The sequence below is a fragment of the Hypanus sabinus genome, chromosome 15, assembly GCF_030144855.1.
Source record: "Hypanus sabinus isolate sHypSab1 chromosome 15, sHypSab1.hap1, whole genome shotgun sequence".
NCBI lineage: Eukaryota > Metazoa > Chordata > Chondrichthyes > Myliobatiformes > Dasyatidae > Hypanus > Hypanus sabinus.
In genome coordinates this window covers 71,707,569-71,727,150 of record NC_082720.1, presented here as the reverse complement: position 1 = coordinate 71,727,150, position 19,582 = coordinate 71,707,569, and the positions used below count along the sequence as shown (strand labels likewise).

The 19,582-nt window shown below is 39.4% G+C and overlaps 1 protein-coding gene across 1 annotated transcript; it reads right to left on the bottom strand.

Annotated features, from left to right (window-relative positions):
* Positions 1 to 960: 960 nt before the first annotated feature.
* LOC132405595 (signal peptidase complex subunit 3-like) lies at positions 961 to 19,434 on the bottom strand. Its single transcript, XM_059990527.1, has 5 exons — positions 19,293 to 19,434; positions 9,093 to 9,157; positions 6,312 to 6,388; positions 3,081 to 3,196; positions 961 to 1,147 (listed from the first exon to the last, which is right to left on the bottom strand). Exons 1-5 carry the CDS (start codon positions 19,379 to 19,381, stop codon positions 1,015 to 1,017), a joined length of 480 nt encoding a protein of 159 aa, XP_059846510.1. The 5' UTR covers positions 19,382 to 19,434; the 3' UTR covers positions 961 to 1,014.
* Positions 19,435 to 19,582: the final 148 nt, after the last annotated feature.

Genomic DNA, 19,582 nt, shown 5'->3' with positions numbered 1-19,582 from the left:
TGAGCTAAGCACACACCCCTGAGGTGTACCAGTGTTGATTGTCAGTGAGGAGGAGATATTATCACAAATCCACACAGACTGTGGTCTTCTGGTTAGGAAGTGGAAGATCCAATTGCAGAGGGAGATACAGAGGCCCAGGTTCTGTAACTTCTCAATCTACTGATAATAGAAGTACAGGTGTTCCGCTCCTTTACAAAGGTAGAGTGTTCCTATGAAACCTTTCTTAAGCTGAAATGGTGTAAAGCGAAGAACCAGTTATTTATATGGGAAAAATCCTCTTTATAAGGTGAAAACAGGTTACTAATGTAGGTCTTTTGTGAAAGCGAAGTGGCATAAAGCTACCATTCGTAAAGCGGGGGACACCTGTATTTGCAAACTGAACTGCAGTTGGTATTACTGTGATGACTTAGAAATCATTGAAGTGCTAGGGAGAGACAGAGAAGAGGTATGATGGTATGCTGGTGGTGATGCAAACAGGTATGATGATGTTGAGTTAAAATACAGCTTAGTCCTGTCCTCAGGTAATCTTCATTCATCACACATCATCTTCCTAAACTATCTGACCCTACTTCAGTTTCCAGCAACAAATATGAAGACGTGCCACAAAATTTGAGCCTATATGCCCCTTAGCTTCTGTCATTTCCCTCAACCAAGACAGCCAAGCCACTCCTAATATTCCCTACTGCTGTTTCTTATTCCTCCCATACCCTTTCTAGAAAAATAAAAGTCAGTATGTTGAAATAAAAATTGTAACTAAAATAACTAAACTTTAAAAACATTTTATTATTCAGACTGCTTCATGTAACATACCTAAGACAGAAGGGAATTAAATCACAATTACATTTGGACTGAAAATAGACAAATACATATAGTAAACCACATAAACATAGTATATTTTAATTTCTTTGAATTACACCTTAGTTAAATCACAAAATATTCACAAGTGACGATCAAACTACCTTAACAAATATGCAGTCTAAATGTTCAGCTTTCCATCCACTCCCTTCTTTTGCTTCAATAATTCCTGGTTTCTTCGTACTTTTCAGGTAATGAAATTACATTTTTACTGGAGGCAGGAATCAGAAACAAGATTCCAGCATTTGGAATAATATGCCATGAAAGAAACAAGGAGACGTTCTTATTTCCTCTGTGAGAAAGGGGTTTGTGGAGAGAACACAGTAAAAAGAATTATTAAGAGAAAGTGCAGTTTAGGTCACCTTCATCTAATAATTCCTGAGGCATAGTTTTCACAATAGGCCATTTTAACTTCATTAAGAAATGTGAAATAATGAGCTTATTTCAGCCAACCATACTTCTCCAGCTGATTTTATTTATGTCATGTGACTAAGTATGCGCCTTACATTATGAACTGAAGACATCAGCCACTTCTTAAAACAAGAAATTGTGTAATCTTACCTCAATTTCTGTAATGTTATTGACCTTATGCTTATTTGTGCTGCTTTGGGTGTCTGTGCCTAGGTCTTAAACTGGAGATATTTCCCTAAACTCCTCTGCATCAGTTCATTTTATGATCTCCTACAAGCCTAGGTGATGCGCCATCAATAATTCTCGGAGACTTGAGTCAAGATAGGCTTTTATTAGCTGGAAGAAAGCACCGTCAGCAGCAAGAGACCATTGCACAACATCCTGGAGACTGAGGGAGGAGCAGTGCCTCCAATCGCCTTTATATAGGGGTCTGTGGGAGGAGCCACAGGAGCAGTCAGCGAGGTGGGGGGGGGCATGTCCAGACAGGTATATGTAGTTCACCACACTAGGTCTACAACCAAGCTTGAAGATTTGCTTCATTTGTCACATACTGTATATATCGAAATACAGTGAAATGTACAATTTGCATCAATGACCCACACAAACCAAGGATGTGCTGGGGAAGACTGCATGTGTCACCATGCTTCCAATGTCAACATACACACCCACTAACTCATATGTCTTTGGAATGTAGGAGAAAACCGGAGTACCCAAAGGAAACTCTTGCGGTCTAGGGAGAATGTACAAACTCCTTCCAGACAGTGGTGGGAATTGAACTCCAAGCATTGGTGCTGTAAAGCATTACACTAGCCACTATGCTATCGTGTTACCTTATTTGAATTACTTGCCCTAACTTTTCCTTCTGTTGACCGTTAACTGACTCAAAGCTGTGAGATCAATGTCAGTTATTGCAACATCACAATCTGGTTTCATCCTAAGTTAGAAATTTTCTCAGAAATTTTTGACATGAAAGGTTTAAACGGGAAACCATTAAAATTTAGACTTAACTTCTGTTCTTACTCAAAAATCAGACACAGAAAAAAAATTGCTCTCATGGTATTTGTGTGTCATTTTTATTTTCTTAGCTTACATTTCTTGAACCATGCACAGATGATGCAGCTTCACAGTAAAGAAAATCATGATTCAATTAGTTTTCTGGGAAGGCAATATCCCCATAACATAGGGGTCGCCTATGTAATAAAGGAGCAGGTTTGTCTGTTCGGTAAAGAACATGGTATAGAAGTTGGAACTGCACTTAAACCAAACGAATTGTTGCATATTTCCATTGATTTTCAACATTTCTTGAAAAGTTTGCATTTATATAGCACTTCTAACACAGAAAAATGTCCAAGGTACTTCACGTAAGTGTTATAAAGGCCATACGCATTCATCCCATTGAGTTTTCTCCACTACGTCATCATGGCAGATTTACTATCCCTCTCAACTTCACTCTCCTCGCAATGTTTGATGCCTTTACTAATCAAGAACCTGTCAACCTCTGCTTTAAATACACCTAATGGTTTTGCCCCCACAGCCTGTGGAGACGACGAAAAAGTGGATTATCCAGAAGGGTTGATTTTAAAGATATTCTTAAAGGGAATGGATGTAAAGGGGTAATTATAGAGCTCCTAGTTATGATAGCTGTTGGAGAGGCTGCCAACATCAAAATGTTTTCTGAAAAAAAAACGGCTAAAAATCAACTCTCTGAGATCTTCAAGTCCTACAGCAGTAAAATGCAAAGAAGTTTGGAGAGTTGACCAGTTCTCTTTCTCTTTCCATTTCCTATAAGAAAATGTAAAAATACTTTCACTTACCTCAGGCCATGTCCATCATCCAAGAATACATATTTGTTTGTGATATTATGAAAATAAAATCTAGGATTTTCCCCTCGCGAAATGATTTTATCCCACAGAATCACTTGATTCAATGCCTATATTGTAAGTTAATTAAGAACAAGAACTAAGAATAGTCAAATTTCAAGAGATTAAAACAGTTATAGATAGAAATTTCCAGAGAACACTACACCTCAAATGCAAATACAGAGAAAATAACACATCGCTGCTCAACATACAGAGAAATCACATTACAGAAATGGAACAAGTAAGGCATGGGATCCAGGGTAGTTTGGCCAGGTGAATTCAGAATTGGCTTGCCTGCAGAAAGCAGAGGGTCGTGATGGAGGGAGTACATTCGGATTGGAGGGTTGTGACCAGTGGTATCCCACAAGGATCGGTTCTGGGACCTCTACTTCCTGTGATTTTTATTAACGACCTGGATGTGGGGGTAGGAGGGTGGGTTGGCAAGTTTGCAGACAACACAAAGATTGGTGGAGTTGTGGATAGTGTAGAGAATTGTCGAAGATTGCAGAGAGACATTGATAGGATGCAGAAGTGGGCTGAGAAGTGGCAGATGAAGTTCAACCCAGAGAAGTGTGAGGTGGTACACTTCGGAAGGACAAACTCCAAGGCAGAGTACAAAGTAAATGGCAGGATACTTGGTAGTGTGGAGGAGCAGAGGGAACTGGGGGTACATGTCCACAGATCCCTGAAAGTTGCCTCACAGGTAGATAAGGTAGTTAAGAAAGCTTATGGGGTGTTAGCTTTCATAAGTCGAGGGATAGAGTTTAAGAATCGCGAGTTAATGATGCAGCTCTATAAAACTCTGGTTAGACCACACTTGGAGTACTGTGTCTAGTTCTGGTTGCCTCACTATAGGAAGGATGTGGAAGCATTGGAAAGGGTACAGAGGAGATTTACCAGGATGCTACCTGGTTTAGAGAGTATGCATTATGATCAGAGATTAGGGAAGCTAGGGCTTTACCTTTTGGAGAGAAGGAGGATGAAAGGAGACATGATAGAGGTATACAAGGTATTAAGAGGGATAGATAGAGTGGACAGCCAGCGCCACTTCCCCAGGGCACCACTGCTCAATACAAGAGGACATGGCTTTAAAGTAAGGGGTGGGAAGTTCAAGGGGGATATTAGAGGAAGGTTTTTCACTCAGAGAGTGGTTGGTGCATGGAATGCACTGCCTGAGTTAGTGGTGGAGGCAGATACACTAGTGAAGTTTAAGAGACTACTGGACAGGTATATGGAGGAATTTAAGGTGGGAGTTTATATGAGAGGCAGGGTTTAAGGGTCAGCACAACATTGTGGGCCAAAGGGTCTGTACTGTGCTGTAATATTCTTTTTTTTATTAAACTTTTTTTTATTGAGTTTTCAAAAAATTACAGAAAAGAAAATATATGAGAAAAAAAAAATATATATATACCCTACCCCCCTCCCCTTAACCCCTCCTCCCTAACATCCCTATATCAAAAAGAAGGAAAGAGTACCTGGATATTGGAAGATCCCCACATGCTCCACGGAGTTCGTAATAACTTCAGTATATTTATTTATTTATTTCCCCAAATAACCAATTATTTCATCTTCGGAGCACCTATATATTTAATCCTGTCTTTTGTAAATAAGGGCGCTAAATTTTCAAAAATGTTTCATATTTATCTCTTAAATTGTAAGTAATTTTTTCAAGTGGAATACAGCCATAAATTTCCTTCTTCCAACGATCTATACTTAAGTATGTATCCGATTTCCAAGTAACTGCATTAGCCTTTTTGGTTACTGCCAATGCAATTTTTATAAATTCTTTCTGATATTTATTCAATTTGGGTTTCGGTTTTATCCCTTCAATATCGCCTAGTAAAAATAATATTGGATTATATGGAAGTTGTGTTCCAATAACTTGTTCCAATAAATCTCTTAAATTTGTCCAAAAAGGTTGAATTTTAGAACGCGACCAAGTAGAATGTAAAAAAGTACCGAGGTCTTGTTTACATGGGAAACACTGATCGGATAAATTTGGGTTTAATTTATTTATTTTTTGTGGTGTAATATATAATTGATGTAAAAAAATTATATTGCACTAATCTTAACCAGACATTTATTGTATTTGTCATACTATCAAGACATAGTCTTGACCAATTTGTTTCTTCAATTGTAATATTCAAGTCACTTTCCCATTTTTGTCTTGACTTATGTATTCCTTGTTTAATTGCCTGTTTTTGAATCAAGTTATACATACAATAAATAATTTTTTTAATCTTTCCTTTTTGAATTAAAGTTTCTATTTCATTAGATTTCGGCAATAACATTGTTTGACCTAATTTTTCTCTTAAATAAGCTCTTAGTTGGAAGTAACAAAAAAGAGTATTGTTTGATACTTTATATTTATTCTTTAATTGATCAAATGACATTAATATACCTCTTTCAAAACAATCTCCTATATATCTAATCCCTTTTTGAAACCAATTATATAAAAGTTGATTATCCATTGTAAAAGGAATAAGTCTATTTTGAATTAAAGATCTCTTTGCTAATAAAGATTTCTTTGTCTCATCATCAACATCATCATCTTATTCCATAAGTCAATCAAATGTTTTAATGTAGGAGATTCTTTCTTTTCCCGTATCCATTTAGATTCCCATTTATATATAAAATCTGGTGTATTTTCTCCTATTTTATCTAGTTCTATTCTAATCCATGCCGGTTTATCTTTCTCAAAAAAAGATGCAATAAATCTAAGGTGGTTTGCTTTATAATAATTCTTAAAATTTGGAAATTGTAACCCTCCTACATCAAATTTCCATGTCAATTTTTCCAACGATATTCTTGACATCTTACCTTTCCAAAGAAACTTCCTCACATATTTGTTTAACTCTTGAAAAAACTTCTGAGGTATTTGTATTGGTAATGATTGAAATAAGTATTGTAATCTAGGGAATATATTCATTTTTATGGTATTTACTCTACCTACTAATGTTATTGGTAATACCATCCATTTATCAAGATCTTCTTGAATTTTTTTCAGTAATGGTAAGTAATTTAATTTATACGAGTTCTTTATATTATTATCAACTCTTATACCTAAATATTTTATACCATTTGTGCTGTAATATTCTATGTTCTAATACATTAATACCAGAATATGTAAGCCGTACATTGAAAAAACTAATATCAACATACAATATCTGTGCAAACTCAACTTACATTGATCTCTGTAGTATATTCTGCTGATAGATAGAGGTAAAGATGCTTGACATTCCAGTTATACACTGGCCCCAGATGTAGATACAGTTAAATGAAACATTGGCTCTGAATTGCACACAGAGTAAATCCTGCTACTATTACATGGTTTGTCATTGACCAAATAAAAACACATTAAATTACCACTAAATAGTAACCATTATAAGTTATGTTTTGGCTTTCACCTGTTGAAACTAACCGTGGCTCCATCAAAACAGTTGCCTGGGTGTAAAAGAGCAGTCAAGAGAGACTGCTCCTATTATCTACTTTAGGAGAGAAGCCTGCAGAGTTAGAAGTTTGGGATTAGAATGAAAGTTTTGAAGACCTTTTATTTCAATGACAGGTCTATTAATTAAACTTTATCAAGTACCTCTTAGAAGTCAATATATATAACATCAATTCCAACCGCCTATGACACCCCCATTACTTTATCAAAATCACTGTCAAATGTAAATGAGTTCTATCTTTCCAAGGATATTTTAGAATCTAAACTTTAGATATGACAAATGGTAATAGTAGCATACTTATAATGATCTAGATAACCTGGGAGCTGTGTTCCACAAATGATCCATCACTTGCAGTTTGCTCACCTCAGAGTATCTCAGAATACACAAGAATGATTTTTTAGTCCTTGGTTCAAGTACCAACTACTTGAAAAAGAAATCAGTCCAGCCCCTCTATATTTTCTATATTGCTCTGCAAACTTCTCCTTATCAAGTATAGTGATTCCAGTTAATTAGGCCATTGGCTAATTGGTGCAGCGGCTTATTTGGGACAACTCTTAAAGAACAAAAACGAATTGAGAAAATAGCCGGGACTCCCTTTGTTTATTTGGGACACTATGCCACTTAATTGGGGCAGGTGATTATTGCTGAACAGTTTCCAACTAGTGACATGCGTGCATCAGATGTGAGCACTTGCATGGCCATAGGACACTACACTGTGCTTAGAACAAACAGTTTTTAAATAGTCAGTTGTGTGCACTTGTATTCAAAAAGTTGTGATTTTTGACACTGATAGTTGGCAAAAAAATAAGCAGTAAGACAATTAAGAATTGCTTTGCTCTTGCAGTTTCAAGCATTCAGGCTTGGAGATGCCAGAAACAGCCAGGAGGGAAAACAAAGCAATTTCACTTCAACAAGTTAGGAGTTACAAAGAATTTGAAAGTATCTTCAATCACTTTGAATGTTATAATGAAAATGAAGATTTGGAGTATGCAATCATCAAAAGCATTGTATGAAGGCAGTTTATTATCTGCACTAAGTGTCTCCGCTGATTTAGTTAAATAATTAATTCCTCTGCTGATAACTATTAGGAACTAATACAGTTTTATTTGTATGTTATTTTATTTGGGACAGTATGCCACTTAATTGGGACAGGAGACGCCGAACAGCTTCTAACTAGCGTCATTCACATGCGCTTATGTGGCCATTGGGCACTACACTGTGTTAGAACAGTTTTAAAATAGCATCAGTTGTGTGTGCTCCTGTTCAAAAAGCAATGATTTTTGTCACTGATAGTTGGTGAGAAATAAGCAGCATGACAATACCGAACTGCTTTGCTCACTACAGTTTTCAGCATTCAGGCTTGGAAATGTCAGAAATGGATGGGAGTGTAAATGAAATGATTTCACTACTTTAACAAGTTAGGAACTACGAAGAATTTGAAGGTATTGACAAACATCTTGAATGTCACCTATAGTCCCCACCAGACACTCAGCTTTCACCTGTGGCTCCAAGTAGCCGTTCGCATACAAAAACGGCAACACCCTGGTACACTGCTTCAACAGGCAGGTTAAACCAGGCGAGAGTAGCCAGCAGTTTTCATACTCTGGTGAGATAGGGACCTGCCTATTCTAGCATGCAAAGTCAGCTCTGCTGAGCTGGGCCGCTGAGATCCAAGTCGAGGAAGGCAGTTCTGCAATGCTCAGTGGAGAACAAAGAGCATGACAATGCACAGAGAAGTCATGGCCATCCACTGCAATAAAGGGAGCCCCTAGTTCTGACGACTACTCGTACTACTGGATCCAAACCTCCGAGATCAGGAGAGTGTAACTGCTCCAGTGCAATGACTTTTCCACTTTAAAAACTCTCCCACACATAGACAACACAATAGACAACCACCCATAGTACTGGTAATATTCTGATTTGTTCTGTAATTCATTTAAATACAAAATTTATTAGTTAAATGGTAGTTTACCTTGCTTATACCTTTTTAACTATTTCCATGAAATTTCGGCTAATTGGGGCAGCCACTTAATTGAGCCAAAATGTACTTATCCCAATGTGTCCCAATTCACCAGAAACTGATGCTATTAAGTACTGTAGTTAATCAAAGTACTTCCTAAAGTTATGATGAAATCTTCCCTGAATTTCAATGGTTACCTCTCACCAATGTTCTTAATTCTCTTTATCAACTTCTGAATTATTGGTATTTTTTACTTGCCTGCCCCAACAGATTCCCTGATTGATGTTGGTATGGATGATCAACCATGTTATTTTTGATATTGGAGATTGATTGTGGTAGCCTCCGCTGTTTAGGTCTGATGTAAACTAAACTGCTAGAATTAAGCTCCAGTCCCATTTTCACTGCAGAATGGACTGATAAAGGTGAAGGAAACGAAACCTGACAACCACATTCTACCCCTTTTTAACAGATTTCCCAGATTAAGAGAGTTTCCAGTATTTGGTACAAACAGACTTCATCTTCATTAAGCTGGTAGAAAACAGAGTACTAAAAGGATATCAACATAGATGCTAAAATTCATAGATGCTAAGTCCATTCTTCCTATGGAATTTCTATATTTCATTCTGAAACACAAAATAAAAACAAAATACTAAGTTTTGCAAACTACATGTGACCCATCATTTTGTGGTTGTAAGAAAAAAGCATATCTAGATAACACAAGAGATGCTGGCAATCTAGAGTAACACATAAATTGCTGGAGGAATTCAGCTGGTCAGGCAGCATCTACGAAGAAGAATAAAGAGTCAATGTTTGGGGCTGAGACGCTTCATCTTCATTATACCCATTAGAACCTGCATATAAAAAGACAACTTTTTTTTAAAGTGCTGAATTACTAAAGCATTTTGATGAACTTTCTGGGTGAAGAAGCTTTAAGATTTGCAACACTTTCCGATGCCTTTGCATTTATAGCATGACAGAGATAAATAATACCCAGAACTGCATGCAATACAACCTATCATTCCTGCTCTGAAATATAGTATATTGATAAGTAGTAATTTATTCATACACTTTGAATATTGTAAATTACAAGAGCAAAGCTTATCAAATACCCTGATGAAACTGTGAACTGGTGTGGTAATCTGAACTCAGCAATCAAATCCATGTCGTTTCACTACTAATGCATTATGACATTCACACTGGAGGAATAAATGTGATATCTTTACTGCAGAGATGGCCAGGGAATTTTTACACAGCCAGTATACTGAAGTAATGGAAATATTATACAACAGGTTCAATATTTTATAACATTCCATTAAGTATTCTAGTCAAGGGAAGAAGGAAGCACACTTAAGGTTTAGGAAGGAAAGATCACAGTTTAGCTATGATCTGATCTTCAGAGTTATATGGTTGCCAGGAAGAAATTTACAAAGGGACTTATGATTTGAGAAGGCCTTGCAAGGAGTACTGTGTTTGTGCATGGGTGGGAGGGAGGAACGGAGTTGTTTTGCTTTCGTTGCTTTGTTGTGCTGTGTTCTGTATTGCTCTGCTGAGCATGGACGGCATGCTATGTTGGTGCTGGAATGTGGAAACCCTTTTGGGCTGCCCCCAGCACAACATTGGGTTTGGGTTTGTTGGTTGTTAACGCAAGCAATGCATTTCACTGAATGTTTTGATGTACAAGTGATAAATAAATCTGAATCTAGTACTAAGGAAACCCCTTAGGCACTCTACACATACACGAAGAACAGGAGGATAACTGGAGTGCAGGTAGGACTCTACGGATCAGGGATAAAAGGAAATGTGTATGGAATTGGAGGAAGTAGGGGAGGTTCTTAATGAATATGTTACCTCAGTATTCACCAGTGACAGGGACCTTAATGAATGTGAGGACAGCATTGAACAGCCTAAATCCTGGAACCTGTCAAGATTAAGAAAGAGCATGTGTTGGAATTTTGAAAAAAACATTAGGATAGTAATTCCCTGGCACTGGACAATATATATCCCAGATTACTACAGGAAGCAAAGGAAGATTGCTGCTCCTTTGCTGATGATCTTTGTGTAATAGGGATAATCTTGGGAATTATACACCAGTGAGTCTTAAACCATTGATGAGCAAACTATTGAGAGGATACCTAGTGACAGGAGTTACGAGAATAACCTGATTAGGGATAGTCAGCATGGCTTTGTGAGGGATACATTGTACCTTATAGCCAGATTGACTTCTTTGAGGAAATGATAAAATAAATTGATGACAGTTGTGTGGTGCATATGAATTTTACTAAGGTGTTGAACAAGGTTCCCCATGGTAGGGTCATTCAGAAAGTCCAAAAGCATGGAATCTAGGGAAACTCGAGGGTAGGACAGATCAGATAAAGGAGCAAACGTGTGTGGAGTTAGAGGAAGTGGGATGGGGGGAAGAAGGGTCCTTAAAGAATACATTGCTTCAGTATTCATCATTGAGGGGGACATCGGCGAATAAAAGATTAGAATTAGAATTATTATCACTGACATATATTGTGAAATTTGTTGTTTTGCAGAGCAGTATGGGGTAATACATAAAGTATACTATATATTATAATAAGAAATAGTTAAGTAGTGCAGAAAGAGAGCAGAAAATATCAGTTAGCATTCTTGAGTTTATTCTCCGTTCAGAAATCTGATGGTGAAAGGAAAGAAGTTGTTCTTAAAATATTCAGTGTGTCTCTTCAGCTTCCTGTACCTCCTCTCTGATGGTAGCAATGAGAAGAGGGCATGTCCTGTGTGGTGGGAGGCCTTAATGATAGATGCCACCTTTCTGAGGCCTCACTCTTTAAAGATATCCTTGATAGTGAGGAGGACCCATGATGGAGCTGTCTGGGTTTACAACCCTCTGCAGCTTTTTTGATCCTGCACAGTGGTCCCTCCATATGTGGCAACAGGCAGTAGAGAATAGGCTAAGTTGCAGTAACAAGAGGACAGACGGGAACTTTTGAGAAAAAACATTAGAATGGGTAGGTCCTCTGGGATTCAAAACAGGCTTGCCTGTAGAAGGCAAAAATTCTTGGCAGTGAGGAGGAACAGAGGTATCTTGCAGTCCACCTCCACAGATCCCTCAAAATTGTTACACAAGTTGATGGGGTTGTTAGAGGGCGGATGGTGTGTTGGCCTTCATTGATGGGTGATTGAGATCAAAAACTGAAAGATAATTCTTAAGAGTCTTGGGAATCTTTTAAAAACCAACAGAAGGGAACTAAGAAAGTCATTAAGAAGGTAAAGATAGAATACAAAAGTAAGCTAGCTGATAATATTAAAGAGGATACCAAACATTTTTTCAGATACATACATAAAGTGTAAAAGAGAGGCAAAAGCAGGTACCGGACCGCTGGAAAAAAACAATGCTGGATAGGTAGCAATGGGGGACAGTGAAATGTCTTCACGGTGGGAGACACTGGCAGTATGGTGGAAGTTCCAGGTGTCAGGGGTCATGAAGTGTTTTAAGTTACCATAACTAGAGAGAAGGTTCTTGGGAAACTGAAAGGTTTAAAGGTAGATAAGTCACCTGAACCAGTTGGTATACACCCCAGGGTTCTAACAGAGGTGTGTGAAGAGATTGTGCAGGCATTAGTAACGATCTTAACAATTAGTAACGATTGTGCAGGCATTAGTAACGATTAGTAATGGTTCCAGACAACTGGAAAATTGCAACTGTCACTCCACTCTTCAAGAAGGGAGAGAAGTAGAAGAAAGGAAATAGAAGACCAGTTAGTCTGACAGCAGTGGTTGGAAAAATGTTGGGAGTCAATTTTTAAGGATGATGTCTCAGGGTGCTTGGAGGAACATGATAAAATAGGCTGTACTCAGCATGGAAAAATCTTGCCTGTCAAATCTGTTGGAATTCTTCGAATATCAAGCAGGCTAGACAAAGGAGAATCGGTTGATGTTGTGTACTTGGATTTTCAGAAGGCCTTTGAAAAGGTTCCACCCATGAGGCTGCTTAACAAGCTACAAACTCAGGAAAAATTCTAGCATGGAGAAAGCTGTGGCTGATTGTCAGGAGGATAAGAGTGGGACTAAAGGGAGCCTTTTCTGGTTGGCTGCCAGTGACTAATGGTTCCACAGGGTTCTGTGTTGGGATTGATTCTTTATATGTTATATGTCAATGATTTGGACGATGAAATTGATAGCTTTGTTGCCAAGTTTGTAGACAATATGAAAATAAGTGGAGGGGCAGGCAGTTTTGAGGAAGTAGAGAGGCTATAGAAGGACTTAGACAGATTAGGAGACTGGGCAAAGAAATGGCAGATGGAATACAGTGTCAGCAAGTATATGGTCATGCACTTGGTTGAAGAAATGAAAGGCTTAACAATTTTCTAAATGGAGAGAAAATACAAAAAACTGAGGTGCAAAGGGTCTTGGAAGTCCTTGTGCAGGATTCCCTAAAAGTTAATTTGCAGTTTCAATCTGTAGTGAGGAAAGCAAATGTGATATTAGCATTCATTTCAAGAGGACTAGAATATAAAAGAAAGGATGTAATGTTGAGACTTTATAAAGCACTGGCAAGGCCACACTGTGAGCAGTTTTGGGCCCCTAATCTTAGAAAGGATTTGCAGAAACTGGAGAAGGTTCAAAGGAGATTCATGAAAATGATTACAGGATTGAATGGCTTATTGAAGAGCATTTCATGGCTCTGGGCCTGTATTCACTAGAATTCCGAAGAATGAGGGGTGATCACATTGAAACCTATCAAACGGTGAAAGGCCTTGATAGAGTAGATATGGGGAGGATGTTCCTTATGGTGGGAGTGTCAGACCAAAGGACACAGCCTCAGAACAGGGGCAACCTTTTAGAAGAGATGAGGAGGAATTTCTTTAGCCAGAGGGTGGTGAATCTATGGAATTCTTTGCCACAGGCTGCTGTGGAGGCAAGTCTTCATGTTTATTTAAGGCAGAGGTTAATAGATTCTTGATTGGTCAGGGCATGAAGGAATAGGAGGAGAAGGCAGGAGATTGGAGCTGAGAGGAAAACTTGATCTGCCATGACATTGGGTGTATAAACAGAGGATAGGGGGATGAATACAGGGCCCTGGTGGAGGACTTTGACAAATGGTTCAAGCTGAATCATCTGCAGCTCAGCTTCAGTAAGACAAAGAAGATGGTGATGGACTTTAGGAAGACCAAGCCTGCACTGCTCCGTGTTCCTATTGATTGGGAGGACGTGGATGTGGTGAGGCTGTTGGGGGGGAGGGGGCACCTGGTCGACAGATGTGAACGGAGCACCAACACAGAGGCTGTGTATAATAAGTGTTCAGAGTTGCCTGTACCTCCTGAAGAGCGTGAGGTCCATTGGAGTATGCATTGCTCTTCTTCACATATTCTACCAGTCTGTTGTTGCCAGTACAATCTTCTATGTGGTGGTGTGCTGGGGCAATGGCATCAACACAGGAGATGCCAACAGGCTGAATAAACTGATGAGAAAGGCTGGCTCTGTTATGGGATGCCAAGAGGACATATTGGAAGCTGTAGTAGATCAGAGAACCCTCTGGAAAATCCTGGCAATTCTCGACAATGTTTCTCACCCTCTGCATGTCATCTTGGCAGAATAGAGAAGCACTTTAAGTAATAGACTAAGACAACTGCGTTGTCCAAAGAAGGCTATATGAGATCATTCTTACCCTTGGCCATTAGGCTCTACAACGAGTCAATCTGTAGCCAGGGAAGTGAAGAACCCCTCCTGTTAAACTGTTCTTAACCTCTGTTTCAGTTCTTTTTAACTCTGCTTTATTTGTAAGGTAACTTTTTTTTTGTTCTTTCTTACTTCTAATATTTATATATCTGTGCACTTGTAGTGCTACTGTAATTTCCTTTGGGATCAATAAAGTATCTACCTATCTATCTAAATGATGGAGCAGACTCGATGGTCTAATTATGCTCCTATACCTTATAGTAATGTTGCAGCTCTATAAGACTCTGAGTGGTGGTAAAGGCAGACAGATTGGGGACATTTGACTCTTAGATAAGCTCAAGAAAAATGGAGGGCAATGTGGTTGAGATGGGTTAAAAGGTTGGCATAACATTGTGGGCTGAATGGCCTGTACTCTGCTCTATGCTTTATATTTCTATGTACATAAGTAGTCGATTTATTAAACTTAAACCATTACATATACTTTTTTTTTCTATATTCATTGGAGTCATATTTACACAGTAAAAAACACATAGAATTGTACAACACAATAACTGTGTTTGGGTGACACAGTAGCGTAGCACTATTAAAATGACAACAACCTGAGTTCATTTTCACCACTGTCTATAAGGTAGTTGTATGCTCTCTCCATGTCCACGTGGGTTTCCTCCCACTTTCCAAAGATGTACTGGCTGGTAGGTTAATTAGTCACCAGGGCGTAACTGGGTGGTGTGGGCTCATTGGGTTGTAAAGGTCTGTTATTGAGCTGTAGTAAAATAAACAGAGCGTTCGGCCCAACTGGTCCAAGATACCCATCTAAACTATCTAATCCTCATCTTTGTCCACATTTGGCCTATCTTTCTGAAAACTTTTCCTTCCATGTTCCTATGTAAAAGTGGTTGAGACAGGTACATTAACAACTCTCTGGCAGCACATTTACTTACCAATCTCTGGGTGTTTAAAAAAAAGATATGCCTCAGGTTCCACTAAGTTTTGCCCCTTGCATCTTAATTCTATGAACCCTTGTTCTTGATTCCATAACCCTGGGAAAAAAAGTCCATTTGCATTCACCCCATCTTTGTCCCTTATAATGTTATGCACCTCTATGAGATCACATCTCATTCTCCGAGTATCTGCGAAATAAAATCCCAACCTTCTCAACCTCTCTCCATGATTCTCTTTCAAGTCTCTGCAATATCCTTGTAAATCTCCTCAGCACTCATTCCAACGTAGACAATTTTCATCTAGCAGGGTGACCAAAACTGAAGGTAATATTCCAAATGTAGCATCACAACATCTTGTACAACTGCAATAACATTCAAACTATTCTTAATGCCCTGATGATAATCAGCATCTCTAAAGTAAAATTCACCACCCTGCTTACCTGCTGAGTGGAAGTTATCCTAATCAGCTTAAGTCACTGTTTTCTTTCACTTCACACCAAACTCCTGCAGATGCTTGTTTTTCGCCACACAAAAAGGGATGGGTTGCACCTGAACCCGAGGGGGACCAACACTCTTGTGAGTAGGTTTGTTAGAGATGCCTGGGAGGCTCTAAACTAATTTGGCAGTGGGATGAGAACCGGAATGTAAGAACTCAGGATAGGAGAGATGGTAAAAAAAGCGAAGATAGTGTGCAGTCAGACGGTCAGGAAGGGCAGGCAGATGATAGGACAAAATTGCAACCTGCAGGTGGGGATCAGTGCATTAGGGATGCAGAATCAAAAAGTGTAGCAAATACAGTACTCAAAGTCTTATATCTCAATGCACAGAGTACAAAAAATAAGATGGATGATCTTCTTGCATTTTGCAGATTGTTGGGTATGATGTTGAGGCCATCACTAAATCGTGGCTGAAGGATGGTTGTAGTTGGGAGCTGAATATCCAAAAATAAACATTGTATTGGAGGGATAGGGCGACAATAGACAATAGTTGCAGAAGTAGACCATTCGGCCCCTCGAGTCTGCAGAGGGGGTGGTGTAGCTCTGCTGGCAAAGAATGGCATCAAAGCTTCCCATCAATGACATAGGATCAGAAGATGTTGAATCCTTGTGGGTTGAGTTAAGAAACTGCAGGGGTAAAAGAACCCTGATGGTAGTTATATACAGGTCTCCAAACAATAGCTGGGATGTGAACTACAGTTTACAACTGGAAATAGAAAAGGCGTGTCAAAAGGGATAGTCATGAGAGATTTTAACATACAAGTAGATTGGGAAAATCAGGTTGGTAATAAATCTGAAGAAAGTGAATTTGCTGAACACCTATGAGATGGCTTTTTAGAGCTGTTTGTCATTGAGCCTACTACGGGATCAGCAATACTGGATTGGGTGTTATGTAATGAACTGGAGGTGATAAGGGAGCTTAAGGTAAAGGAACCATAGCACACAATGTTTACAAAATGATTGAGTTCAACTCGAAATTTGATAGGGAGAAAGAAAAGTCTGACATAGCGATTTTTCAATGGAATTAAAGGAAATAACAGTGGCATGAGGGAGGAGTTGGCCAAAGTAAATTGGAAGTTGATGCTGGTAGGGATGACAAAAGAGCAGCAATATATTCCAAAAACAAAGGAATACTCAAATGGCAAAAGAGTACAACTGTGGCTGACAAGGGAAGTCAAAGCTAATGAAAAAGCAAAAGAGCGGGAGGGCATACAACAAAGCAAACATTAGCAGGAAGATAGAGAATTGGAAAGATTTTAAAAACCTTCAGAAAGCAACCAGAAGAGTCATTAGTAAGGAAAAGATGAAATATGAAAGCAAGCTAGCAAACAGTATCAAGGCGGATAGCAAAAGCTTTTTCAAATATATAAAACATAAAGATATAGGACTGCTCGAAAATAAGACCGGAGAAATAGTAGCGGGAGACAAGGAGATAGCAGACGAACTAAGTGAATACTCTGCACCAGTCTTCACTGTGGAAGACATTAGCAGTGTGCCTGCTGTTGAAGGGCACAAGGGAAGAGAAGTGAATGCAGTTTCTACGACAACAGAGAAGGTGCTCAAAAAGCTGTAAGACCTAAACGTACATAAGTCACCCAGACCCGATGAACTGCACCTTAGGGTAGTGGTAGAGATTGTGGAGACAAGAGTAATTATCTTTCAAAAATCACTGGACTCCGGCATGGTGCCAGAGGACTTGAAAATTGCAAATGTCAATCCCCTCTTTAAGAGGGGGAGGCAGCAGGAAGAAAATTACAGACCAGTTTGCCTGATCTTATTGGTTGGGAAGACGTTGGGAGTCAGTTGTTAAGGATGAAGTTGTGGAGTACTTGGTGACACAGGACAAAGAAGGACTATGTCAGCATGGTTTTCTAAAGGGAAAATCTTGCTTGACGAACCTATTGGAATTCTTTGAGGAGATTACAAGTAGGATAGATAAAGGGAATGCAATGGATGTTGTATATTTGGATTTTCAGAAGGCCTTTGACAAGGTGCCACACATGAGGCTGCTTACCAAATTAAGAGCTCATGCTATTATAGGAAAGTTAATAGCATGGCTAGAGCATTGGCTGATTAGTAGGGGCAGCAAATGTGGATCCTTTTCTGGTTGGCTGCCAGTGACTAGTGGCGTCCCACAGGGGTCAGTGTTGGGACCACTTCTTTTTATTCTGTATATCAATGATCTATTCTAGATGATGGAATTGATGGCTTTGTTGCCAAGTTTGCAGATGATACAAAGTTTGGTAGAGGGGCAGGCAGTATTGTGGAAAAAGGCTGTGGAAGGACTTGGTCAGATTTGGAGAATGGGCTAGGAAGTGGAAAATACAAGGTCATGGACTTTAGTAGAAGAAATAAATGTGCAGACTATTTTCTAAACAAGGAGGAAATCCAAAAATCTGAGATGCAAGGAGATTTGGGAGTCCTTGTGCAGAACCTGCAGGTACAGTCGGAGGTGAGGAAGCACTCAATATTAGTATTCATTTCAAGAGGTCCAGAATAAAAGAGCAGGGATGTAATGCTGAGGCTTTATAAGGCACTGGTGAGGCCTCACCTTGAGTATTGTGAACAGTTTTGGGCTCCTCATCTGAGATGATTCTGGGAATGAAAGGGTTATCATATGAGGAATGTCTGATGGCTCTGGGCCTGTACTGGCTGGAATTTACAAGGATAAGATGGAATCTTATTGAATCTTTTCAGATGTTGATAGGCCTAGACAGAGTAGATGTGGAAAGGAATATTCCCATGGTGGGGGAGTCTAGGACAAGGTGGCACAGCCTCAGGATAAACAGGTGTCCATTTGAAACAGAGATATGGAGAAACTTCTTTAGCCCCAGGTGGAGAATTTGTGGAATTTATTACCACAGGCAGCTGTGGAGGCCAGGTCGTTGGGTGAATTGAAGGCGGAGATTGATATGTTCTTGATTGGACACAGCTTCAAAGGTTAATGAGTGGGGTGGAGGTGGGAGAGAAAGAAAAGGATCAACCATGATTGGCCTAATTGAGCTCCTATGTCTTATGGTCTAAAAAAAAGTTTTTTGTAAGTACAGAAGAATCCAAAGCATTGTAATCAGTATTTGAACATGGCAGCAGAGTTCCTGTAACCTAAAAACCTGAACTGATAAATGAAAACCCCAGCACATTTACATTACTAATAGGGCGGTGGTTTCTCACTCTGCCAACCTTTCTGGCAGCAGGTCCTAGAAATTGGTCCACTTTGTTTCCCCTTATTTTTCTCCCTTAAACAGATGCCCTCGACTTGAATCACTGCTCAGATAGCTGCTTCTTATCTTTTCAAATTATCCAAGACTTCAAATTTGCCAGGTTTCGTTTCAGCTTGAATACACCGTTATAAGAGAACTGGGCAAGAGTGCATCTGCTCGACCTATAACGTCATCTGACACATTTGCTAATTATGGAGAGGTTGGGGTCCATGCTAACCGCGTGCACAGCCGTTGAATGAATTAAACCTCCTCTCGCCTTTTTGTGTACTGAAGTAAGTAACCCCCGTCTTTCACCGTCATTAATCACTTTGTATGCGGCTGTAAGCACTGTTTCAGTTTCCACCCTAGGTCGAACTGGAACTGGGTCAATGCATAAATAAGGTGATTAGCAACAGAGTCTGGGTCCCCGCTGGTGCTGTGAGCCGGAAACACACTCACATCGTGCTTGAGCTCACAATGATGCTGACGGGTACACTGCGCTTTTGGAACGCTGTACTGAGAAAGACGAGAAAGGTGAGTATCGACATCACCGTCAAAGTAAAGGTGACAAGCGATCTCAGCCGCAAAATCACGTTGTTCATCTTCCAGGCAGCCAGAGGACTAGTATTTCCGGTGCCAACGTCTAAACATTCCCCAGCAACCACTACTACTGAAGAGAAACGTTCCGAGCTTCCATCGCCCCTGCTCGCTGCATCATTCCCTACCCCCTCTCCATCAGCACGATGTCA